This window comes from Nuphar pumila, chromosome 2 (genome assembly GCF_984573655.1).
Source record: "Nuphar pumila chromosome 2, dmNupPumi1.hap1.1, whole genome shotgun sequence".
Classification (NCBI taxonomy): Eukaryota; Viridiplantae; Streptophyta; class Magnoliopsida; order Nymphaeales; family Nymphaeaceae; genus Nuphar; species Nuphar pumila.
In genome coordinates, this window is record NC_143250.1 from 106533112 (window position 1) to 106560515 (window position 27404).

The 27404-nt window shown below is 40.4% G+C and overlaps 1 protein-coding gene across 1 annotated transcript; it reads right to left on the reverse strand.

Annotated features, from left to right (window-relative positions):
* Positions 1-25944: 25944 nt before the first annotated feature.
* Positions 25945-27153, reverse strand: LOC149846586 (fasciclin-like arabinogalactan protein 21). The gene has a single exon (XM_089991677.1). It carries the CDS (start codon positions 27151-27153, stop codon positions 25945-25947), a length of 1209 nt encoding a protein of 402 aa, XP_089847803.1.
* Between the last annotated feature and the right edge of the window lie 251 nt (positions 27154-27404).

The window sequence follows — 27404 nt, forward strand, 5'->3', positions numbered from 1 at the left end:
TCCGGAAATGAATCATCAATCTGCCCCTGATCAGTGGATGTCTCCACTGTCAGTCTGGATAAATGATCTGCTACAAGATTCTCACATCCACTCTTATCTCGAATCTCGAGATCAAATTCTTGTAACAGAAGGATCCATCGAATGAGACGCGGTTTGGCATCCTTTTTACTCATCAAATATCGCAATGCTGCATGATCTGAGTAAATGATGACCATGGAGCCTAACAAATATGATCGAAACTTCTCAAGAGCAAAAACTACGGCTAGTAATTCCTTCTCTGTGGTGGTATAATGCATTTGCGCATCAGAGAGGGTCCTACTAGCATAATAAATCACATGAGATCGTCGCTCAATCTTCTGACCGAGAATCGCTCCAACCGTGTAATCTGACGCGTCACACATAATCTCAAATGACACTGACCACTCAGGACATCGAAGAATAGGAGCAGTAGTCAGAGCTTCCTTCAGGGCCAAGAATGCCTTCAGACAGGCATCATCAAACACAAACGACTGATCTTTCATTAGCAGGTTGCACAACGGTCGAGAAATCTGGCTAAAGTCCTTAATGAACCTTCTATAAAAAACTGCGTGCCCTAGAAATGATCGCACCTGCCGCACAGAGGTCGGTGGAGCTAATCTAGCAATGGTCTCCACTTTGGCCTTATCAACCTCGATTCCTTTCTCAGACACAATATGTGCAAGAACAATCCCCTGTCTCACCATGAAATGACTCTTTTCCCAACTAAGAATCAGATTTGCCTCCCTACAACGTTGAAGCACACGAGATAACTTTTGGAGACAATCGTCAAATGAAGAGCCATAGACCGAGAAATCGTCCATGAAAATCTCCAGAACATCATCCATCATATGTGAGAAGATCGCCATCATGCACCGCTGAAATATAGCCGGGGCATTACATAGCCCGAACGACATTCTCCTATAAGCAAAAGTGCCATATGGACAGGTGAACGTCGTTTTCTCCTGGTCCTCGGGATGAACGACCACCTGGTTGTATCCTGAATAACCATCCAGAAAACAAAAATACTGCTGGCACGCGAGTTTCTCCAAGATCTGGTCGATGAACGGCAGAGGGAAGTGATCCTTCCTAGTTGCACTGTTCAACTTTCTATAATCTATGCATACTCGCCACCCCGTGGTAGTCCTCATGGGGACACTTTCTCCTTTTTCATTCGTCTCTACAGTGAGCCCAAACTTCTTGGGGACAACCTGGGTAGGGCTCACCCACTGACTGTCGGAGATGAGATAAATGATCCCCGCATCCAACCATTTGACTACTTCCTTCTTTACCACCTCCTTCATATGGGGATTTAGTCTCCTTTGGGCCTCTCTTGAGGGTTTAGCCCCCTCATCCATGATAATCCGATGCATGCAAAAGGAGGGATCTATCCCCTTTAAATCTGCCACCGACCATCCAATCGCCTCTTTATGCTCGTGCAAGACCTGTAAAAGCTGACACTCCTGTGTGTCAGTCAGGTCTGCGGAAATAATGACGGGGAGAGTCTGATCCTTGCCTAGGAAGGCATACTTGAGTGAGGCCGGTAAGGGCTTCAACTCAAGCTCAGGCAGACTCTCTATGGATGGTCGGGCTGGCTTTTCAGACAATTCAGGAAGCGGCTCGAAGTGCCAGGTCCAACTCAGATCACCTGTCTGACTCTCTATCGACCCATGACAATCTTCTTTGAGTGATTCATCAACCTCCTCCTGAGGTCGATCACTCAATAACCAGGTATGCTCTGCTTCTACCAGGTCCTGAATGAAGTCGACCTCGAAAGAAGCCTCATCGCCGGCAGGTCCCATCGCCGCATGAAAAATGTTCAGCCTCATCTTCCTGTTGCCAAATGAGACATCCATCGCGCCTGTGCGACAATTAATGTACGCATTGGCAGTGGCCAGAAATGGGCGTCCAAGAATGATGGGGGTCTGTCACATATCATTAACTCCCTCCATATCTAAAATGATGAAGTCGACAAGGAAGTAGAAGCCCTCTACGTTGACTAGAACATCTTCCAAAATCCCTCGCGGGACCTTGATTGATCTATCTGCAAGTTGCAGGGTCATAGGTATTAGCTTCATCTCCTTTAATCCAAATTTGTCATAAAAGAAACCCGGCAAGATATTGACACTTGCCCCAAGGTCGAGCAATGCACGCTCGACAGTGATGTCTCCTATGACACACGAAATAATTGGAGTCCCTGGGTCCTTAAGCTTTGGTGCTGCAACATCGCACTCACCTGCTCAGTCAAGTATATCTTCTTCGGCACTTGTGACTTCAACTTTCTTTTCTGCGTACAAAGCTCCTTTAGAAACTTTGCGTATGCAGGGACTTGCTGAATGACATCAAGCAAGGGGAGGTTTATCTGAACGTGCTTGAATATCTCAAGCATCTCGTGCATATTCACTCCATGTTTGCCTAATGACTTCGGCCTCTCTAACGCCTCAGGAAAGGGGGCTTTGGGAATATAGGACTTTGAAGGCTCAAATGGTAGAGCCCTCTCGCTTTCCTGAGGTGGGACGGTAGGGACAGGCTGCTTCTCACTCGTTCTCTCTCTTTCTTCTGCAGCCTCCCTCGCTTGGTATTGCTTCCCATTCCTAATGGTGATTACCGCTTGAGCCTGCTCTTGATAGGCATCTGTCATATGCAGGCCATGCATCGGCTCCTTACCCCTAGGGTTCACCACCGGTTGGCTAGGTAAAGCTCCCTCACTCCGCCTGCTAAGCGCCTCGGCGAGTTGTCCCATTTGCGTCTCAAGCTTCGCAATAGAATGTGTATGGGAGCTCAGATTGACCTTGATATCCGAGAAGGCTTGCAACATCTTGTCCTCAAAATACTGGCTGGACGAAGGCTCTTGGGACTGAGGCTGACTATAAGTAGGCTGAGCTGAAGGGTAGCTGGTTCTCTGAAATCCAGGCGCATAACCGCCTTGCCTGGGTTGGCTTTGGGACGGGTTGGGAGGTTGGGCTTGTGGATTTCTTCATGAAAAATTGGGATGGTTCCACCAACCCGGGTTATATGTACTGGAATATGGATTGGGTGCGGCGGGCCTAGCGAAACTCTGCGCCATCTGAGCTTGCTCCTGGACAAACTCAGGGTACTGTGGCGCAACGGGGCAATAAGCAACATGGTGTGCAGGGCTAGCACACAACGCACACACCTGTAGGACTGGAGAGGGACTCGACAACAACTGATCCAATTTCTGGGACAGTTGGTCGACCTTGTTTTGCAACTCAAGGTGCATTCCTATCTCGAATATATCAGCCTTCTTCGCGCCATCTAGCACATGTGTGGCCCTCTCAGATCGTGAAGCAGAAGCATGGTGCATGGAGTTCTCGCTCAAGGTCTCAAAAAGGGACCATGCTTCATCTTCACTTTTAAGCATAAAAGTGCCCCCACAGGCAGCGTCAACCATTTGACGGTTCTTCTCAATGAGACCATCATAAAAATATTGCACCAGCTGCCAACGGGGCACCTGGCGGTGGGGACACTTGCGGAGAAGATCTTTCATCCTCTCCCACGTTTCATGAAACATTTCTCCCTCGATCTGTGAAAAGCTGGTGATGGCTTTTCGATACTGGTTCGTCTTACCAATTGGGAAGTATTTCTTTAAAAACTCCCTTTGCATATGTTCCCAAGTGGTAATTTGAACTGTATCGAGGGCCTTTAGCCAATGCTTGGCTTTATCCTTAAGGGAGAAGGGGAATAACGTCAACCTTAACGCGTCATCTCCAAAATTGTTGATCCGCACCGTAGAGCAGATCTCGAGAAATTCGTCGAGATGACGGTATGGGTCTTCGTTGCTAAGGCCATAAAAGGAGGGTAACATCTGGATGACACTGGCCTTGATTTCAAAATGGTTCGCTCCCACATCCGGTCTTGTGATGCAGGAGGCAGGAGTGTATATATTGGGCATGAAGTACTCCCTAAGAGGACGGATCAACTGCTGATCTTCAGCCATGGGGCTGGATTTATGGGCTCTTCTAAAGAAAGATTCGGGATCCTCAACAAATTCGGCAAGCTCAGGTTCAAGCGAACGTCGCCCGTGCATGCACCAAAGGGTAGACCGGTGCAGCAACCGTCCTAAATTGGGTTTTTCTACCTAACTAACGCGCTAGCGGCCAAACCACACAAACCACAAAGCGAGTAACAAAAATAATTACTGAAAACAAGAAATAAACAAGCACCACGCAGTTGCACTCAGTAGAGAATTTACAAAAATGAAATCTATGTGCACGGAACCAATCGTACACAGTCACTTCTAAGGGGATCCTAATGGGTGAGCTGTGCAGAAAAGTAAGCTTGTCTCTACGGTATGCACACACGTGGTTCTAAGCCTAAATGCGAAAAGCAAACTAAACAATCCTAATTAAAGAACTGAATTAAACTAACAACCTATAAATACGAGAACAAACACAAGGCAATAAAGTGAATACTAGTATTTCGCCGTTCCCCGGCAACGGCGCCAAAATTTGGTGTGAGTTTTATGAAAACTCTTTTTAAAACAATATTTTTTTTTAATGAAAATCCAGTGAAAGCCAGACACCAAAAATATAAAAACCGGCTCACACAAGTGGTGGAGTCCGGGTCGATCTCAGGGAACGGAAAATACTTGTATTCAAACACACACTAAACTACTCTTTATTGCCAAAAGTAAAAGAATAAATTAAATAATTAAATAACTAAGGGAGTATGGCCCTACGCAGAGGGCTTAAACAAAATAAATGGTTTTATTACAGACCTAATTAAATGAATAAATATCAGAAATAGAACCCTAATCTAAAAAGAAAAGAGAAGGCTTCAGTGCTTCAAGTCCTCTTGTCCCTTCTTGAGGTAATGCATGTTTTCTTGAACTTTTGCTTTTCTGAGGGCTCCCTGAAAGGTCTTTCTGATGTATGAAAATAGCTTTATCGCACGTTCCACCGCTTCTCTACAACATAGAAACACAAAAACAAAGCAGTACGACGAAGCTAAACAAGAAATTAATAACTAATAACTAAAAACATTCAGCAAAAACAAGATTTACATTAACTAACTAAACTAAACATAAACTGGACTATGAACAAACTAATCTGACAACCTAACACTAAAGGACAAAATATCACAACCGATTTAACTAACTATAATTCATGAATTAATGTAACAAACTAATGCCTAATACAAGAAATCAAGAAACTCACTAATCAACTAAATGAAACTAATCAATACTATAGGTTGTACGGTGTTAACAAATAGTAAGACATGGAATAATACTACTAGCTACCTAATTAATTGATCTTAGGTGAAATAAGAAAAATCAACTAATGTTAATACATACCCAAAACAACTAGCGTCTAATGTAGTAAACTACTTAAAAAGAAAAAAAAAACTTAATAAGCTAAAACTAAAACAACCAAAAAGAAAGGCTGGAACCAATTAATCATGAGTTTTCAGTTGACTCACAAAAATTATGGCTGATAAACAACACACGCTGAACAAAAATCTATATTATAAACACGTCTGATTCATCTACCTAACTAGCATTAATACTATCCTAATTGATTAAGCTAACACTGCAGCCAAAATGCAATGGAAAATCACCCACCTATGCAAAAGAATCTTAAATGACACATCAAACCAAAACCGACTATTCTATACCCACTAATTTGATAGTATATAAACTAAGGACATCTTAGACTACTTGATGAACAAAAAATTAAAGAAAACAAGACGTTGCTATGATGCTAAAGAACCAATGCTATACTCAACCAAAAAAGAAATAAAAAATGCTAAACTGAATAACAAAAGACGCTGATTTGAATGAATAACACACGGAAAAAAAATATAAAATGATGGATGTAACCAGCACAAAACCTACTGAATGGAATAACATGCAGAATAGAATAGAACGTTGAATGGAAATAAAATGGCTAATCTGTGAACACAATATTTTTTTTTCTTTTGTTTTGTTTTATGTATTTTTTTTTCAGATAATAAAGAAATATGTATTGCTGAACTAAGATGCGATATGCCAATGTGATTCTATGCAACTAGCTACGTTAAAGAGATGGGAATAAGGAGAAGGTCACTCACCGAGTGATTCCATGGATGGGTTGCGAAAAGACTGGTTAATCCTGGCTGTTGCTGCACCTTCCCAATGAAGAAGATGGAAGAACCGGTGCTGGAGAATACAACAAGAAGAACAAGAAAAGGAAAAGGGAGAGAGAGAGAGAGAGAGAGAGAGGCGTACAATCCACCAGGGAAAAACGTCTCTCCCTTGCTTTAGTATACTATTTATAATATAATATTAGGTTAAAGCAAATTTTTCAACACAAGTTCAACAGTTTTCAATAATTTTCAAAAAGACCCACTTTAGTAAAACCTATTTTATTGTCTAAAAAGAAAACTTCCTAAACTAATTAAAAATTACAAATTAGCTAATACAAACCTAAACTAACTAAACTACCATTAAGAAAATCTAAATCTAATAAAAATACTAAAACCGTAGAGAAAGCGTTGAAAACTCGATTTTCTGATAAAATATGATTCAATGCGATTTCTCAGAATTAACAATAAAAATGGGTTTTTAGAACGATTTTTAACACGGATCATGCATAAATAATGATTAATAAAATGCAAATATTATGCATGATCAGACCTCAACTACATTATCTATAAACTCACGACTAATAACAATCCCTACTCCATTCCTATTCCTATTTATTCCTATATACCAAATCGTATATCCCTAAGGGTCTATCACTTTTGCCTTCTCACCCACCCGTTTGGTCTCTTGTAAACATAAAATATCAATCTTTTTCCTATAAATAACATCTACTAACTCTACCAACTTACCAGTTAAAGACCCTATGTTCCAAGTGGCTAACCTAATTTTATGGTCTTGAACTATCGTCTTTTCCTTCACCCGTCCAACAAAGTGAGAGAACCCTTGCCTATTTGACACCACACTCGGGCACCGGTGTGACCCGACGCTCCTGGGCGATGACCTAGCAACCCTTGGCCATTTATCACCGCCTCTCGGCCTATAGAGTACACCGCGTCGTTCAGTAGGAAACCCCCCAACAAAATTATCATATTGGTTCATATTCAAAGGGTGTGACTAAGTTTTTATGTTGACTGTCACTGGCCTACCGTAACCCTCCTCCTATATTAGGGCTTGGGACCGAACAGAAAGAGAAAAAGGATTTACACACAAAAAAAACCCTTGATGATGAATCATAACCAAAACAGAAATGCAACACAATGATCAAATCAAATAAATCCTATTTGTGTGAGGAAAGCATACCTGGAGGCCTCAACAGTGCCTGGAAACCGAAGATGGTATAGGGTTCTTCGACGAACAGTGGTCGGTGTTTCCTGAAAAACAAACAAAACAAAACAACATAGAAAGAAACCACCGTGCAGGAAAATGCCCCAATCGTGAGGGAAGAGGCCGGAAACCACTGTGCAGGAAAAGCCCCAATGTTGATGGAAGAGGCCTCTTTCTAACCATCCATTCGTGAGGGAAGAGGCCGAAAACCACTGTGCAGGAAAAGCTCCAATCGTGAGGAAAGAGGCCGGAACCCACCGTGCAGGAAAAACCCCAATCGTGAGGGAAGAGGTGTCTTTCTGATCTGTCAGGCCCCAATATAGATGGGAAAACCAAAAAGAACGATCTGCTGAAACAAAGGGCTCAAGTAAACTCTAGAACGAGAGAGGCCTACTTCTTGAGACGCCACTCTGCATATCGAGTCAATCCCTGACCAGATGCACCTATGGGAGACGACGTCGTGGGTTCTCCGGCGAGTGCCGAACGGGGTGTTGCTGAAAGATATCGCAGGGGGAGACACCGACGCAGGGGGTCGGCGAATCGAGGAAGATGGGGGCGAGGGGGTTCGACTGAGTGTTGTCGGTAGAAGAAGACTGTCGGCGAGGGTCGTCGGCGAGTGCACAGGGTTCTCCGGCGAGGGTCGTCGGCGAGTGCACAGGGAAAAGGCAAGGTGGACGACGCAGTGGGAGACACCGGCCTTCTAGAAAAAGAAATGAAAACAAAAACCCCATTCTGAATTCTATGAAACATGTAAATAAAGGATATATTAAATGCTAAGAAAAAACATCCCTACTTAAAAAAATTGAGAACATAATATGCGTTATCAAATTACTGTATGAATCCCAATACATATAACAGGAGATTAGTAAAAGAGAAAAAACTTCAGCATGAAAATAATAAAGGATGCAATGAAAATGCATGCTCAGTAATAAGTGTCATTTAAATGAAAAATATGAGATTGTTTCAAACACTGATGCAAAAAATGAGATGGGGATGATTTCTTCAGTGGAGCATTTTTTTCCTCGTGCAACTTCAGTGGAGCAACTCTGTATTTATTCAAAAGTATCAAATCTGAATGATATTTTGCAAAATTTTCAAATTAGTGGCACTGTGATAGCCATGGTTAGCAACTTAGCATCAATATCAGAGTCTTCACATGTGAAATTTCCTTATGATATTGCATCATCAACTAAATTATGGGTCAAAGATGAAAGTTCAGAAAGTAAATTTCTTTTTTCATCCTGATGTCAGTTATTTGCTCTAGCCTACAACCTCTTATTCTACTGATATATATATATATATATATATATATATATATATATATATATATATATATATATATATATATATATGTATGTATAGATACACACGAAATGCTATTTACTCTCAAAATATCAGTTGTTATATGTAAAAAAAGAGACCAGTGATTATTGGAATTGAGCTACATCAGCTAGGTTTTGGACGTTTTGAAAGGTAAGCTGTCGTTAGGCCATGTATCATTAACTAATCAGATCATTATAAATTTTATATACAATCCCTTGAAGGGAACAGTCTGGGGTATCCTTCTAGGATTTTTGGATCCCCCTGCGCCAATTGTACACAGATTCTGTCAAAATCCTGCAAAATGAATCGCAGCTCAGGAGGAAGTCCTTGACCATTGGTTCTTTCTTCCAAAAAATTGAAGGTTTTCACTTTTAGGTCCACAGCCTTCTGGTTTCTATGATTATCTTTCAGCCAGGATCAATTTGCTTGAGGATTTCAATCCATCCCCACCATTCTGTGTCTTTAACATTCCCAGGTTTATAAAAACATCATGCAAAAGAAAACCTTCCTGTGGGTTTGGATTGTATAACCAAAATTTCATCTGTTATGAAAGATTTCACTAATAAAGGCGAAGAGGGAGAATAGGGGGCTCTGCCTTGGGCGGCTACCTTCGAAAAAGGGACGACGATGGGGAGGCCGATGGTGGCGTGGTGGTGGAGGTGGAAGGGGAAAGAAGGTAGGCCAGTGGTGGGAGGAGAGGAGACATCGATCTAGGATACACATACAGATAGCAATAGAAGGAGAGAGAGATGGTACCGTCCAGAGAGAGAGAGAGTGAGAGACCGATCTGTGGAAGCGGTTACTGTAGAAGAGAGAGTGGAAGCCCTCCTGTTATTGTAGAAGAGAGAGTGAAAGAGGATTTGTGGAAGCCCAGCGAAGAGGATTCGTCCCTGTTCATTTTGTAACAAGGGGGTGTTGGATCGCAAATCACAAACAAATATGGAGGCGCGGAAACGCGCGGAACGCCGTCCGCCGCGTCCAATGTTTGTTGAAAATAGTCCTTCTCAGCATAATTTTCGTCCGAATCACGCTGAGAACGACGCATCAAACATGCCATAAGGGAACGTTTGGCATTTGGGTATATCTTAGCCGAAGGCTTTTTTGCCTTCTGAATATATAGACAAGCAATTAATGGTGATTTTCCACGTTATTTAGTGGATAACAAAAAAAGAATGAAGAGGGACCCAATTTGATACAAAGTTTAGTTATTTGGGTTGGATAAGTTGGACTCATGTTACGAATTCCCAAGCCTCCTTCTTCATGTGGCTTGCTGACTTTTTCCCAACACTCATGAAAATTGAATCTTGGCTAGCGGCTAAGTCCTCACCCCCAACTCCCCTAGGGGTCTCTCTCTGTTTTCTCTTTTGGCAGTATCTTCAAAATATCATCAAAATTTGCCACCATGATATGAATATGACCCAACTTTTAAACTTGTATTTGATCATATATACCAACTTAGGTTGTGTTAAACTGAGTCAACCAATTGGGTTCATGGGTCAGGTTGGTTTTTTGTTTTTTTGCCAGCCCACCTTGTGAACCTCGAAAGCAAACCTACATTGTTCGAGTTCCTTTTGCCTCTTACAAACTCTGATGATTGAACCCATCTGTAAGAGTCCACCATGTCACCAACTCATGCTGAGCCAGAATGTTAGTATAACATAATAGTAGTTACGCGTAGAATCTCACTGAAATTGGGGACACTAATAGCGATGAGGTTATTTTAACCATGAGATACCCTATAATGACAAGATTTTTGGCTCACCGTTATAGGTTATAACATTTTTGTGTCACCGTTATAGTCTATAATGACGAGAATTAACTCACCGCTATAGGCTATAACAATGAGAATTAACTCATTGTTATAGGATGACTATAATAGTGAGACATGAATGCCACTGTTATAGGTTATAAAACCAGAAAATTGAAAACCATAAATTAGTTAATTTTTTTTTTTACATTTAAAACTTGAAATTGAAACATACATTCAACAAAAACTTCAAATCTATACTTCAAACGTACATCGTCAGACATTCAACTTTAAATATACACTTCAAAGATACATCCTCAAACATTCAACTTCAAACATATATCCTCAAACATTAAACACACTTCAAACTATTGACATACACTTCAAACAAACATTCAACAAAAATTTCAAACATACACTTCAAAAATACAAACCCCCTTACATTCTCTCTAAGCCTACAATAAACACACTTCAAATACACACACATTGCATTCTCTCCAAATATGCAACAAACACACTTCAAATACAAACCCCTTACACTCCTTACATCCTCTTCAAACCTACAATAAATACATACACTTCTAATATTCACATAAATCAAAATTTAATTGTAGTAATTGTAACAATTGTAGCAAAGGCTTTAGAAATCAAAACATATACACTTTTCATATAAGCAAAGATTTTAGAATTTTTAGATCTAGGATGGGAGGTTCTATTTGTGCGCATCTATGATGGCATGCATCTCCTCTCTGAGCTTCCTAGTTGCTTCTCTCTCTCACATCATTGCCTATCTAATTGCTTCTATCTCTCGTTCTATTTCTAATCTAGTTGCTTATTGTTGTCATTCTATTTTCTCTCTTAATTATTGAAGCTCTGTCTGCGTCGCCTTGAGATGAGAAGATAGTTGTGAAATTTGAGCCTAGCTGAAATATGATGGTTTAAATAGAGAAAAAAAATACACTCATCCTTTTCACAGGTTCGTACCACTCTCCAAGGACCTTGGTAAAGATGTCTCGCTGCAACATCGACAAGAATCCTTGTGAAGAAGATATTGAATTTTCAATCTCCATAGATTGCAGCTTCACCTACACATGGTTAATAATTGATTATTAATAACTAATGATAATGTGCAAAATAGAATGAATGAATGTGGCACTACAAAGTGTGAGTTACTTATAAATGTATCTTCTGCTTTGCTACAAATGAATGTTGTATGATCTAAATAAGTGCAGATCTTTTTCTAGAATGCATTTGTCATCAGTTTTTGCCCATCTATTTTAATTTTCAAATAATAAATTAAGAATCTATTTGATCAAATATATTTAGCACTATACTACATAAAAAAATAAATAATGAAAATAAAAAACTTACCCTCGTATGATAATTCTAAAGCACTACAAGAAAAATGTTAATTAGCGATGAAAGCTTGCGATGAAAATAATCTGTCACAAATTTGCGACGGATTAGCTAGAGAAAACAATCTGTCGCTAAATTTCGGATTATTTACAGAATTAGTGTCGAAAAAACTTCCGTTGCTAATTCCATCGTTAATTAGCGATGACTTTTTTTATCTCAAGATCCTTAACAACTTAGCGCCAGATCAACGACAAAAATTTTTTGTCGCTACTCTGTCGCCAAGTAGTGACGAAATTGTTCCATCGCTAATCCGTTGCTAATTTCCCCTGTAAAACCCTAATGCGAGCCCCTTTTTTTTCCTTTCTGTTTCATCCCTCGCCCGTCGCTTGTCAACCTCCCCCTTCGACTCAGTCCCCCTCTCACCTCTGCTCCCCTCTCTCTTGCTCTTATCATTTTTTCGGCCGGCGAACCCCTTCCGACAACCCCCTTCCGACCTCACCCCTTTGGGGTTTTCTGAAATGGCTCTCCCCCCCCCTGAGATTTCAAGTGGTCGCAGGAGGGGACCCAGGTTGCGACCTCCCCTCTCGTTCCTGACTCATTCCCTCTCCTGTTCTCTCTCTCGTTGCTCTCCCTCTGCGATTTCTAGCAAGCTGACGACCCCAGCCTGCTCTCCCCGCATCGACTCTGCCCACGATGATTGTCGGTGCCTCCAGCAGGTAACCCTCCCCCTTTCCCCCTTGTTGTTTTCCCTTGAAATTAGCATCGCCAAAGGTCCGACATAAGGCCACCAACCTCAGTCGAAGCCTTCCCCTATGGTTGTCAGAGGGCCAGTAGAGGCCCGACAGCCTCTGTCGGGCCCTCCCCACCGCTTTGTAGTCGACGGGGGCTGGCAGAGGCCCCAATTGCCTCTGCCAGGCCCTCCCCTTGCCCTTGATCTCTTCCGCAGGATAGGGGGCTTTGCCTCTGTCCTCTTGTTTTCTGTGACAAGACAGGGGGCTTTGCCCTTGTCCTTTTTAATGTCGACAGGGGGCTTCGTCCCCTGTCCTCTTGACTTCTCTGGTAGTGGGGCTCCGCCCCCCTATCCTCGTTATGATCAGTAGGAGGAGAAGCCCCCTGCCCTTTTATTTTCCCTGGCAGGGGGTGGCTCCACCCCCCTGTCCTTGATAATTTCCCCCCTGCCCTTTTTTTTTCCCTGGCAGGGGGTGGCGCCGCTCCCCTATCCTTGATAATTTGCCCCTGCCCCTTGTCTGTTTTTTCGGCAAGGGGCAGAACCCCCTGCTCTGCTATTTTGTCTTGGTAGGGGACGAGACCCCCTACCTCGTGATTGAATCTCGGCAGAGAGCTCGGCCTCTGCCTCTCGATGATTCCCTTCGGGGGGTCCCACCCCCTGCCTCCTCTGAATGTTCCAATAGGAGGTTTCTCTCCTTGCCTTGACCTTACTGCGGGTAGGGGTAGCATCCCTGCCTGTCTCACTTTTAGCAAAGGGTTGCGTCTCTCTGTTCGGGCTCATTTTCGACAGGGTGCATTAGCCCATTGTCATTGGGTAATAAACTTTATTTTAACACAATGTCTCCTGCAGATTCCGCAACGGATCCCGCTTGTGTCCCGTGACCCGAGCCCTGCATTGCCTACACACGTATGAAATTTATGGACTCAATTAGGCTTGATATCGTGTACAGAGTATGAAATTTATCTGGATATGTTACTTACAAATAAATGCACCGAATTTGTTACTCGGGAAAAAAATGCAAAGGCAAAAGCAATGAAAATCAGGTAAATACCTGTGATGAGTAAATGATGCAAGCGCATCACAGGTTATTTAATTTCTTCGATGCAACACTTTTCTGTTTACACACTCACTTAGTTGTGGATATCTAGGATTGCTTTGATGGAGTTCGAAGATCATCCTGCGCATGATTTTAAAGTATGAAAATAGAAGTTTTCTTATTTTTGGAGTTCGGATTCAATGCTAGTCATGATAGTAATTAGCAGGATATTGGAGTGTGTTTGCTGTAGGTACATGTTTGACATTGTTTTGATATGAATGATTTGAATGTATTGCCAAGTTTGATGTGACTGTATCCATGCTTGCATAAAGTTATTTTCAATTTGATTATGACTTTCATGTGAAATTGTATCATGAAAAATGCTTCAAATGAATGAATCGTGTTATGAATGAGTTTGTACATGAAAATGAATGATAAGTTATCAATGCTTCAAACATGCTTCAAATGAATGATTTTTCACATGAAAATATTAAGTTATCAATGCATGCATCATAGTTCTTGTGATTTAATGACATTATATATATATATATATATATATATATATATATATATATATATATATATATATATATATATATATATATATATATATATATATATATGTGTGTGTGTGTGTGTGTGTGTGTGTGTGTGTGTGATATCAAATTAATACATTCATCATGAATGCATGATAAATTAGATATTTTCTTTATCATAGCATTCTTATGATTCTCTTTTAACTTGATAGGATAATATTCGTACAATCATAGAACAAAATGACTGCAAACCGTGAATGAATGTACCGTAAGATAGTTGACAATGAGGTATCACTTGAATATATGGATGGTGTTGACAATGAGGTACCATAATTTGTTTCACGTACTTGTAACTAATTAGAACTTGGTAAGGACTGTATTGTAACTTATAACTTATGTTAAATTTGTTTCACCTGCTTTGTATATGTATTTTTTATGTGTACTTTGTTTTTTATACACAGGTTATATAAATTGTATAACAAAAATTTTTTCTCGATATTGATATTAATTTTTTTTTACATTTGTGATGAATTAGCGACGGATATTATCCGTCGCTAATTTTTGTCACCAATTTAAATCGACTGATGTTTTGCGATGGAATTTAATCTGTCGTTAATCCTTCGCTCAATTGGTGTCGGATATTAGCGACAGATATGTATTCATCGTTAAATTTTAGCGACGGATTAGCAACAGAATACATTCCTTCGCAAAACCAAATCAATCCTTATTTAGTGACGAATTAGCGACAAATATTATCCATCACCAATTAGCGACGAATTGGTGACAAATAAATTCTGTTGCATTTTAGTGACCAAGATTATGCGATGGTCAATTTCCATTATTAATACATTGCTAATGCGTCGCTAAATACGTTAGCGACAGATTAACGATGGATAGCGTCCGTCGCTAATCTGCATTTTTCTTGTAGTGAAGGTATGAAGACGATCCACTCTATATTCGACTGTCTGTTTTGCTCTATTCATCCATTTTTTTTTACGATCGCTGTTAACCAAAGAAAAATCTATTAGTAGACAAAAATCTAAAACTTTGAATATTTATTTACTTATAAATATATATCTAATATTTACTGTTCAATAGTCTCTGATGAAAAACTTGCAAATCTCTTTCTATGCTTTAGAGTGAACTCCCTCGAGAGGATGTTGTTATGCTATATCGTGATTTTAAAACTTTTTGTAATGCTTGTAGAAACCTTCGAGTATGATAGCTGAAGATGCTTCTCCATGCACCAATGATGTTTAAGTATATCTTTGTGCAAATCAAACTCTTTCAGTACCAATTTTTCAAAATATAGTTAGTAACACTGTTTTATGGATTAATCTCTTTATTAAAATTTTGTTAAAAAATATGTTTACATAAACTGCCTCATGTAGTACCATCTTCTTGTCATGTGAAACATTCTTCCATGAGTTGTGAGTGAGTATGACCCACTCCCTGATGATGCATGAAAGCTTCCTAGAGAATATGGAGGATCCCTCGCCCATGACTCATTGCGTCTCAAGCTTAATAGTTACCAAAGTCTTTCGTTTCTTGATTAACTTATCATGGGCTAAGCATTTGTTCTTCCCACGCTTGCGCTGAGAAGATTTTGTAGTTGCTAATTTGTAGTAAGAAACAAATATTAATAGGAATAAAAATTTGATTGTATTAAAGAAATACTGGATTAATATTTACCTGAGGCCATTGTGGATGGCTCTAGAGTTGTAGTGGCCTGTGATATGTGGGGCCCACCTATTTCTCCCTTGAAGTATCATCCACCTGTGATCTGAAGTCGATCTTGTCTAGGTGTTCACCTTGGCTGGCAGGTGGTGAACTGATCCACGAGGAGGAAAAATGCCCATCTCTTCATCGTGAATGATATGCCGATATTTGTTAATTTTATACAAACAATATTAGATCACACTATACTGTAAAGAATTAAATCATACACGAATATTCACTATCATATAAGAAAAACATTAAATCAAATGAACGTCAACTACAAGATCATAGAGTAAAGATAACACACAATTATGAAATATAAACAAGGGTCATATATATTTTTGAACTCATTTACAAAAGCTAAAAAGAACACAAAGGCCTAAAACAAAGCAATAACACATGCACTTACATTACACTTTCTTTGCGACTCTAGACACATTATTGACTCTTTAATTGGTAGATGGTCAATTGCACTTATATCAATTATTTGGGTCTCGGCATGAGTCCTCCAATCAATTAGGACTTTTTGGTGACATAGGGTCATCTTTCTCCACTTGTGATGAAGATATGCTGCAGTAATAAAATATGCCCCATAATATCTAAAATAATTTAAAAAATACTATCTAAAATTAATATTTCTCGTTTTTAATGATGCAAATGTATTGATTAAATCTTTATAGTCAAGCTTTGTCATTATATCTCTTCAATGTATAGCATAACTAATCCACTTAATTTTTCTTATGACATAGTTTTTCTTAAACATGACTTAATCAATTTTAATTTTAAAAAACTTATTTAGGTAGAAGCAACGGTAATAAGTATGGTTAAGAGTATTCTATAAGCAATATATGCATTTGAAAAAAAAAACTAATCCTTTTATAAAAGTTAGTGTGTCAATTGGATTCTTTATCGATTTTCAGTCCAATATTAAAAAACATAAGTTTTCAGAACCTATCTCATAGGCACATAAGCATTCATTTAAAAAAATAATATTTCAGAACCTAATCACCTAGGCACATAAGCATTCATATTGAATAGGCCAACACAGAAATATATTAATTTTTTTTACAGTATCAAAATAATTGCATTGAATGTCAGAACAAATTTTTTTATTTTCCATAACTGAACAAAAATTGACCAGCTTAAGTTGAAGTACTCATGAATATTGCATGGTCACTTTCATTACTAAGCTTGAGTTAGACTGACGATGTAAAGAATATGTTCTTCTACCTTTATAACCCTTATAGCATGCCATTCCTTTAACTATAAAGCTGCTTTGACAAACTTTGTGTACCTAATATCAACAAGTATCTATGCTTGAGTTGCTTAAATTTTCTTGGAAAATTCTTTTTGCATTAGGTTGATCATTTCTGTAATACTTACAGGAATTTTGCTTTCACTTTCTTGAGCTGTCAAAACAATGATTGCCTTGAGGTAAGCAAGAGGTCTTGCTTCCTTTCATTAAGCGAAAAAACTCAGTTATATATTGGGATTTTAAGACATCCAACATTTTGCTGGGCAGGCTCAAAGATTTTCATCTTTTATTGTTCTTTAAAATAAATTTTCAACAAGGGAGTTCATGTTGTTTCGCCTCATGAGTTACAATAACATTAGAAAGTTGATGCTGGTATTTCAAGATTACAATGCAAAGCTAATTGTTTTCCTTCTGAACATTGAAACTTGACTTTTAATCCTGCAAACTACGATGCCCATATAACTCAGGACAAGCCATTAGCAACTCATGGTTAACCTGAGTCTATCTTCCTAACTGAGGTCAGCTGGAATGGTTTTAAATTTTTGTTAACCTTCTTTGATGACATCATGATAACATACTTATCCTTTAACTAACTTCAAAATTGATATCCTACCATCTTAATGCTTGGGTTTACTATTGCTACAATATCCTGTATGGGTCCCCTTATACTTAAAGCGATGTTAAAGCTTTAGTGTTCTGCTGAATCTGCTCACTGGATGACATTCACTATGGACAACAACACAACTCTCTAACATCCCTACAAAAAATAATATATAAATTTTTTTGAAAGAACACAATGACAAACACGCTTCAACCTCTAAATCATGCAACATTGTATTAAAACAAGCATGAACAGACAACAAGATATCTTATACACAATTTATATATGATATATATATATATATATATATATATATATATATATATATATATATGTTTTAAAAGCTAGAACAACAAAAAATCAAAACTTAACATGCTTAGCCAGACATTCATCAAATTCGACCATGATATTGCACCTATGCATGCCACTATTCACTAGAATGAGGGGTTGACATCTACCTTGAATCACAAAATCTGCTATGAAAGATTCCCAAACACACCTCAAGATGCTTCATAGGTTGTTCCTTCCCTTTAAGATCATCCTACACCCAAGAAAACCCCAAAACAACGAGGCAAACAACAAAAAAACTGCAACTTTCAACAAAAAATAATAGGAGAAATGAAGCAATGGAATGTCCCTTTATGGTTCAAAGCTCAAGACCCTCGTTGGGTTATGACAATGGTGCTTACCATGCAGTTTTCTCATTCGTCCCCGACAAGTACTATGATCCATGTTTTGATACTTAACAAATAGTGCAAGCTGAACATTATTTTCTATATCTGTTTCTATTATGGTAGTATTTTCCCAAGTATTTCCTAAATAACTTTCTATTGTCGGAACTTGTATGCAATTGCAGAAGGATGGACCTGGGATCGAAGGCGTGCATAGTTACACAAGAAATCACCACAGACAAATATTTACTCATTGCCTCTTGTCTTTCAGTTAGATTTCTTGTTCTCCAAAAATCGATAATCCTTTCTACAATTCCATCCTTGTGTAGAACTGGCCCTTAGGGCCATACATGTATTTTTTAAAGGAGGCTGGATTGGGACATGTCTAATGAAGAAGTGTCCCTTTAAACCCAAGGGTCACAACCCTTAACCTAGACTAAGTATTCATGTTTCATAAAAGACATGTATACCTTATGACCACATATACCATAAGGGGCAAACCTTTGTTGCCTTGATTATTCTCAATAAGAAGTATGCATTGACACACACTCTTTAGCGATATTTTATTCACGCAGTTTATGTTGGAGTGAGAGAGGCATCTCTTTTAGATGACTGCATAGGGATGTGTGCCATGGATGGAGGTTCGACGACAAGAGAGAGAGAGGAAAGGTGTTTCCTCTGTGTCAATGATGAACATGGAAGAGAAGGGCGAGGGAGAAATTCACTCTCTCAAGGTATGTTTGATGCACCATTCCCATCATGATTTGGACAAAAATCTCGCTGAGAACGACGATTTTCAACAAATGTTGGATGCAGCGGACGACATTTCATGCATTCGCTGTGTCCTTAAACGCATGGTCTTTTAGTTCCACCCTCCCCCTATTATAAAAGTAACAGGGATGAGAGGAACATTGATTTTGTCTCGACGGGCATGCCTCTTTGAGCCCCATCGCCCTCCGCATCCCCCTCGCAATCTCCTCCACGAAGCTCAACGGGGGGGGGGGGGGGGGGGGGGGGGGGGGGCGTTGGATCCCCACTTCATCTTCCCGCAGTACGGCGTAAGAAAGTAAGCTCCCTCTGTCTGTGACAGAAGTATAATCAAAGGAAGAAGAAGATACGTACGAACCATCTCCGGCGATTTGTCCTCAAGATTTTCTAACGGAATGGAGGCCGAATATTCCGATGCGGGCATCGAGAAGTTCTTAGCGGGCCGAGGTTCCATCCGAGACCCGCTCTACCACATGCCGAACACTCCACGGTGAGGCTCCCACCAACGAGCACAGTCGGACATGGCCGGGCCTCCAACGGAGAATGGGGGCTTGGCCACACCGGTTCCCGGTCAGAGGCCGCATCACCGACGCTCTGGGTCGGTCGACGGGTTGCCAAGCTCTTTGTTTCTGAAAGCGGAGTCGTCGATGGTCGACACAAAGAAGGCCATGCCCGCCAATAAGCTCGTTGATCTCTCTCTGATCGATCCCAGGAGGGCTAAGAGGCTTGTCTTCTTCATCTACTTCTTAATTTTTTTCTACTTCCTTTCTTTTTTTTCTTTCATTTTTTACTTTTGGGAGATTATTCATTTTGTCGCTGATTGTTTGATTTGTTGTTCATTGTGTTAAAATTTCCTTTTGTAATAAAATTTTGACTTTATGGGGAAAATTTACCCCAACTTTTCTTGATTTCTGCTTGTGGCTACAATTACCATCATCATCACTACCACCATCGTCATTGTTCTTGCTTTTAATGTTACCATTTTCATTGTTTAATCACAAAAACCCAAAATTTCATGAAAAATTCTATCTTTTTGTGCAACATTATCATCATAGTTTTTGCTACTGTTGTTGCCGTTATAGTATTAGTACTAGTATTAGTGGTAGTACTAGTGGCTACTATTCCTGATTATAGTCATTCTATTGGAAAATTTATCTATCTTATGCTGCCAAGCTGGTGTTTTTCTAAATGTATGTAGGTTATTAATCTATTTAACTATTTATTTAGTCATCTATAATATATTTGGTGTACGGGAGGATCACAATTTGTGGTTTTCTCTTTGGTGCAATTTTTCAGATGTGTGGTGATGTTTTGAAGGTGTTAGTTATGAGTGTGTTGTTTGAGGGTTTCTACTGAGATGATTGCATATTGTTTATGACTTCCTTTTGACTCAAGTTGAGTTTTTGCGGATCCTCCATGTGTAGGATTCTTGCTAACCGACAGTCTGCAACACGACCAAAGGAACAAAAGATACTTTATACTAGTGAGCTGGAGAGGAAGGTGCAAACACTTCAGAAAGAGGCAACCACTTTGTCAGCACAATTTATATTGCTTCAGGTATTTAGATTTGCTTGGATTCATGTGTGTTTTGTTGTTCTGTAAATGCTTCTTCACAAGTATTCATCAACGACTTTTCTTTGGATTGCCATTTGGTCACGTAATTGATGGATTGAATTTAAATTGGTAATGGATGATATGGCAAATTGCTTTAATGATTTTCAAGGAATAAGGGTGGTTAGGTTTCAAACAAGTTTTTTTGTTGGAGGTTGATTTGGCTGTCATTATATTGACGATGGCTTTATGTAGGGAAAATTCTTAAAATGACAATAGTTGGAAGTGGTTTTCGGTATCTATGCCAAGTTTGAAATCTTCAATCTTACTGAAATCACCACTTGTTTCTTTTGGATTGGGGTTTGTTTATACTGTGAGTCACCCTTGCATTCAGAGTGCCCAATTAACTATTCCCCCATCGCACTGCATCCATTTGCATTATAATTAACTGTTCCTATTCAAGCTTTTATCTTCAGGGCTTTAAAAAGGAAAAGATATGTATATACAGAATTCCTTCAACATAGCTTTCACCATGTTATTGATGGAATTTCTGAATTTGTTAGTTACTCGGTCAAATGTGAAGAACATTCTATTATAATGCAAATGCTACATGTTATGCAGTGTAAATTTTTTATTTATCTCCATTATTGTTTAATCTTGTGTAGATATCTCATATATGGACTGCTATCACTTTATATAGATGCTGAACATTAATTTTTGCTTAGAGGATCTTAGATCCACAGTTGGTTCACCTTTTTTATCTGTTTGCAATGTTTAATTGTGCTATGTTTACTTTTGTTGTGCTTCTCCATAATTTCAGACCAGATGATGATCTATTCTTTAGGTATTTGTTCATCTCCATATGAGGCACTCCAGTTTTATGTGCAAATTCAGGCACTTCATCTATGCACAAACTTGTTATTTCTAGTTAATTTCAGAAACCAGCAAGTTCTTCAAAACACTTTTGCATCTATTCAAATCCTTGTTAAGTTTTCTTTGCTACTTCTTGTAAATAGCAATCCTCTGGTTGCAGGTTGCCTCTTTTTGATCCTCTTTCCTCGAAGAGATCGACTCCACTTGTGCTTTGTTAGCACTTACTGATCAACCTTCTCATGAACTTCCAACTTGGTGGAAGAACCTTAGTGGTCTTTCACTACTGTTGATAAATGCTTATTCTCATATTTACCTCTCATTTATTACGCTCAATCACATGCCCCTAAATCTTTTCTTCCCATTTGAAGTGAAAAAAATAGTTTTATTGATATTTCTAGCTTTTTCAAGTATATACTCATATAGCCGGGTGTTTGCTTTGGGTTTCATTTATAACAGGGTATTCTTAATATTTTGGGATCCGTTTCAGGTCTTGCGCTTTTCTCAATATCTTGGTTTTTTCTTCCTTATCCATAATTTTTTTTTTCTGTTATATCTTGGGCAATTTATTAGATTTCTATTTTTGGCATATTTCAACAGGTATACATTTTCTTCCCTACTCATATAGCCGGGTGTTCGTTGTAGATGGAAGATAGTGGGGAAGTTGAGGTTGTATGGGCGCCTTTATGGTTGGATAAGAAGGTGAAGATGGGCGTGATTGAGAGTGATCAATCGATGAATGATTTGAAGCTATCCATCTTTAGAGGGATCAATAATGGAATAGGTAGTGGCGATGCAGGTGAAAAAAGAGTGGGCAAGAGAAAAATCTCATAGCAAGATCAAGCAACTCTGAGGGTTTGAGCTTTTTGAACTACAGGAAGGTCGCTCTGTCTTCTTGGCCAACATAACCTCGGTTCATTGTGATTATGTTTTTGTTATGGTTTTCATTGTATAAAGATAATATAGTAGTCAATCCAAATTTTGGATCTAACCTCTATTGATGATTCTATGCTCAGAGAGAGAGAGAGAGAGAGAGAGAAAGATTTATGCTTGAGAAACGTTGGACATTTTAGGTGAGTCATCTACATCTTTTGTTTATTGAAACCAGTGTAGTTTAGTTCTACCAAATTTGCAGTGGGGAGATTGATCCACAGGTGCTTGTGAAATTGGTTTTACCACACACACACACAGAGAGAGAGAGAGAGAGAGAGAGAGAGAGAGAGAGAGAGAGAGAGAGAGAGAGAGAGAGAGAGGACTATTGATTATTTTATCTATATTTTAGTAGGTTAGTTATACGAATTTTGCAGTAGCATGTATAGTATGATCTGCAGGTGCTCAAGAACGAAATTGGTCTTTAACCAAATAGAAATTGCCCACAAGGGCTCCATCTTGGTTGGCCTAATGCTTTCAAGTTGAAAGAAGTTGAAGAGTTTGATATCTGTGGTGTGCATCTTTTGCAACAAGGCCTTTGCCAAATGAAAAAATATCCCAAACGCGTAGGGGAAGTACTCGAGGAGTTTTACACTCACACTACGGACACCAACTCAGATACAGGTTAATGCAACACCAACTTCATGTATGCGGTTTGTGGTGGTGGAGGCTAGTTGTGATGGTCTGATTGGCTGCTATATGTGTGTGTGCGCATGTGCATGTGCATGTGCATGCTCAATTAATATATTCATTTACATGAAGATAGTTTTTTTAGTATGGTTGGTTGAAGTTTTGGCTTGCAAGCAATAAATTTAGACTTTATCCTATTGCATACAAGTTTGAAAGTTTTTTTTTGTGCGTTTTAGGGGCCTGGCTTAGGTTTAGGGTCCAAATTCTTTTTTAACTCATAAATCATATATTTTTTTTGTTAATGAGTTAGCTTGAGCTTGGCTAGTTTAGCTCAAGCTCGTCAAAGAGACAAGCAGAGTTGGACTGGTGGAATCTATAAGGGTTCCAATGTTGGTGATCCCATTCGAGGTTTACCTAGTAGGAGGGGAGGGGAGGGGGGCATTAAGTTACCGGGCAGTGACATGCATAAAAACATCCTCACGTTTTTGTGGTTAATGCTATGCAGATCTGTTTTGTGCTGAGGATCTACACCGTATGCTTATAGTTATTGCTTTTATTATTACTACATGCGCACAGAAATGTCGGGTTTCATGCAAACATCATTCTTTCTTTGGTTACATGGCTTTCATCTGTTACTGTTTGTTCCTCTTGTTGGGAAATTGGCTTTTGCGCATCGTTGTTCTCCGTTCAACGCATGTACCAATCCATTAATTGTGATTAAAACAACACTTTTTGTTCATCATTTTGCCTGTCATATCGCCTGCACCTATTATAGCATAGGTGATGGCATCCCAAGCTATGTATGGCAGTGGAACGAGGGCAAACAGGGCTCCGCCCCGCAAGGGTGATGGACGTTAAAATCAAAACCCGCACGATGATGAATACAGAGATGGACTTACGCTTTTTCTTGCCTCGCTTGCCCCGCCCCGCCCCATTTCCGATCCCAGTTAGTAAACCTTCCTCTCTTTCTTTAAAGATGACAGTAGACCGAGGGAAAATGGAGCCTCACCTCACCTTGCCTCGCTCCGTTTAGACAGGATGGAGGACATGAAATGAGGATAGAGGAAGAATGAAGGTTAAAATAAAAATCTGTGCAAGGATAGAGGGCAGAATTTTGAGATGGGGCAGGGGGTGGGGACCTTGTCCCCGGTCCACTGCCATCCCTATCCCAAGTGCTCAAACTAATTGTGCTACGTCATGTATCTAGATATTAATAGAGAACAAGTTCCTAAATTGTCATTGTAGTTCTGGGAAAAAGCGTTTGACCAGAGTATATAATCTTGGTAGCGGATCAGGTCAGGCTGAACATGAGGGTTTTTGCTCATGCTGACATCATGGCCGTCCGAGTCAACAAAACCACGTGGCATTCATCCAAAATGCAAACAGACGGCCACGATGTCCGCGTGAGCATAAACGCTCATGTTCAGCATGACCTGATCTGCGCCCCCCATAATCTTTGCCAAGTTATTTTTTTTTTTGGAAGAAGTAGAAGATATAATCTTAGATTCTTAGTCATGTTATTATAGTTAGCAAAATTCTTGTTTAAAACCCACCTTTTTGTATGAGAGATCCTTGGATGTTGTTCATCTTAAAAATGAACGCCAACCATCAAAACACTGAACACGCGGTTTGTGAGTAGACAGGGATGCACTATCCTGTCTTGTACTGGTCAGGGGCGTGACAGGACGCGCTGTCCGATTCTGTCCGTGCACCAAATTTTATTTATTTATTTATTATTATTTTCAAGCATCCGGCAGTGTTCGTCCACCGTTGTTCCATTGTGTGTGTGTGTGTGTGTGCGTGTGTGTGTGTGGTGGGGGGGAGAGACGGAATAGCGGAGGATACTGTTTTAGGGGGAGACTTTCCAGAACAGCTTCCATGTATCCGGTGCTTGCATGGGCGTCCAGACGTGCGTGGGGCCCATGCGCTGCGCCTCCTGCAGACACATGCGTTCCGCACGTCAAACACTCCCTCAGAACACACTCTGACTTGATCCCATCTCTTTGTCGATAAAGCTTTGTCAACAAAAAAAAACCAGAAAAACCTCTTGTCTTTGTCAAAACATCAGCAAAAAGCTGGTTTTGTTTCGTTAATGGAAAAGTTTAGAACACGAATATTTATATTTAGAAAAATACAAAAAAAAGCACTAGTGTGGGATCATTTTTTCTTTTGTCAGGTCTGAGAATTGGATGATATCAAGTCTTGGACATGAAATGGTAGTTCCTACACAGTAACAATTGATTTCCAAGGAAGGCGTTACATGTCCATTTCCCTACCTCATTTTGTAAGATTGAAGCCGAATTAAACCCATGTGTACTATTTAATGCTTTTAATGTAACTCAATTTTCCATGCCATTTTTACGTCAGTTTTCTTGAGCGAAAAAAAAAAATCTTTAATTACATTGTGTTGGGTTTCCAACACAACCCAAACCCAAATATCTGGATATACGAGTGTAAAATATGGTCCCCAACCCGACCTGAACTTAACCCAAGTAACATGTGGGTTGGGTTTGAGCTATGATTTTTGCCTGATTATCAAACCATACTTTGAGCATTGTATAGTAAAATATATATCTCTAAATGCTCGGCAAATTATAGGCATCTTGGTTGGTTTTGAGCATCGTATGGTAAAATATAAATCTCTGAATGTTCAGCGGGTGGTCACTTGCCCACTCTCGTCAGCATGTCCGGCTAGGGGGAGCTCATGTAGATTTACCAACAAAGGCTAGTCCATGTGGATTTATAACGATATCACAATATTCATGGAAAAAAGAGACGTCTATCAGAATCAAGGCACTCTAGTATATTCAAGGAAACAAGAAAACCAACACCAAGAATGGATGGATAAAGAAAAAGAAATTAAGAAAGACGAGAGCGAGCGAGGGGCTCCCTTCTTCGCATCAAAGCTCGTCATGCTCCGATTCCATGACCGGGCTAGGACTATGCTCGGATGGCTCATCTGTGTGCAGACATAGCTCGGATGGCTCAGCTGTGTGCAGACATTGCTCGGATGGCTCAGCTGTGTGCAGACGATGCTCGGATGGCTCAGCTGTGTGCAGACCTTGCTCGGATGGCTCATCTATGAGCAGACCATTCTCAGATGCCTGAAAGACTTCATCGCCGAGCGGGTTGTCATCGATGGAGGGCGCTTCGAATAGGTGGGGGAAGGGAAGGAAGATCTCATGTACCATGATGTTGAGGTTGTAGAACACGTTCGGCGACTGAATGGGCACGTAGTTGATCCGAACACCTGTGCCCGCGTTAGTTACGACGAGACTGTCCCCCCTCACCAGCGTCGGCAAGACCGAGCCAAGGGGCAGGCTCGCGAGACAGGCATGGGTGAGCAACCGGTTGGGCACGACGTGAAACCGGACGTTGTTGAAGTAGGCGTGGCCACCCAAGAAGATGGCCGAGTCTTTGAGGGCGAACACCGTCATGTTGTGGAGCCTCACGAGCTCCGCGTACTGGTTCTGCATGGCGACCGCCAAGATGCTGTAACCTCTCAGTTCGAGTCGGAGCATCGCATCGAGCAGCGTCAGTCTCTTGACGGACGCCGCCGATGGGTGGCAGCGTTTTCCGGTCAGGGTAGTGCTGTTGGGGCCGAAGGTGGTAGGATGTAGGTCGCAAGAGCAGTGGGAGAGTGGAGATTGGATCCCGTGGACAATCAGGAGGCCGTCGTTGTACAAGTCGGGCTTTACGATGGGGACGGAGTTCACCAGAATGGTGGTTCCGTAGTCCCGGAGGGAGAAGGCTATGCATCGTCCGGGGTATGTGGTCTCGAGAACGGTGCCGGATTCGAGCTTGGAGAGGTGGCTGAGGCTGAAGTTGCCGCGGACGATGTGCTCCATGAGGACGATGGAGGAGGCGTTGATGGAGTGGTCAGTGGGGGCGAAGACGGTGGCGGGGAGATGCCAGTAGAAGAGGGAGTTGGAGAGGGAAGGGGCTAATGAGGCGAGCTGCTGGTAGCCGAGAGAGACGAGGACGGAGGCGATGAGCTTGTGGAGACTTGGAAAAGGCTGTGGGCGGGTCGCACAAAGGGACGGTGTGCAGAGCGACGTGAAGAAGAAGAAGGGGAGAAGGAAGAAGAAGGCGCTGTGTAACGACGCCATCTTGGGGATGGCTGTAGCTCTATCAGAAGCAGCCAAAAACCTGAATCTTTCTTGCAGAACGAGAGAGAGAGGAGTTAAATAAGTGTCGAAGGCTGGTGGTTAGAGTCTGTTGTAAGAGATTTGGAGATTGTTTTCTCTTTTAGTTTGTTTTGCGCTCTGATTCTTGATTTTTTATTTAGTTATTTCTTTTTGTTTTTATATTTCTTTCTTTTTGGTTTGAAGGCCAAGCTGAAGGCTAATATATACCTGAC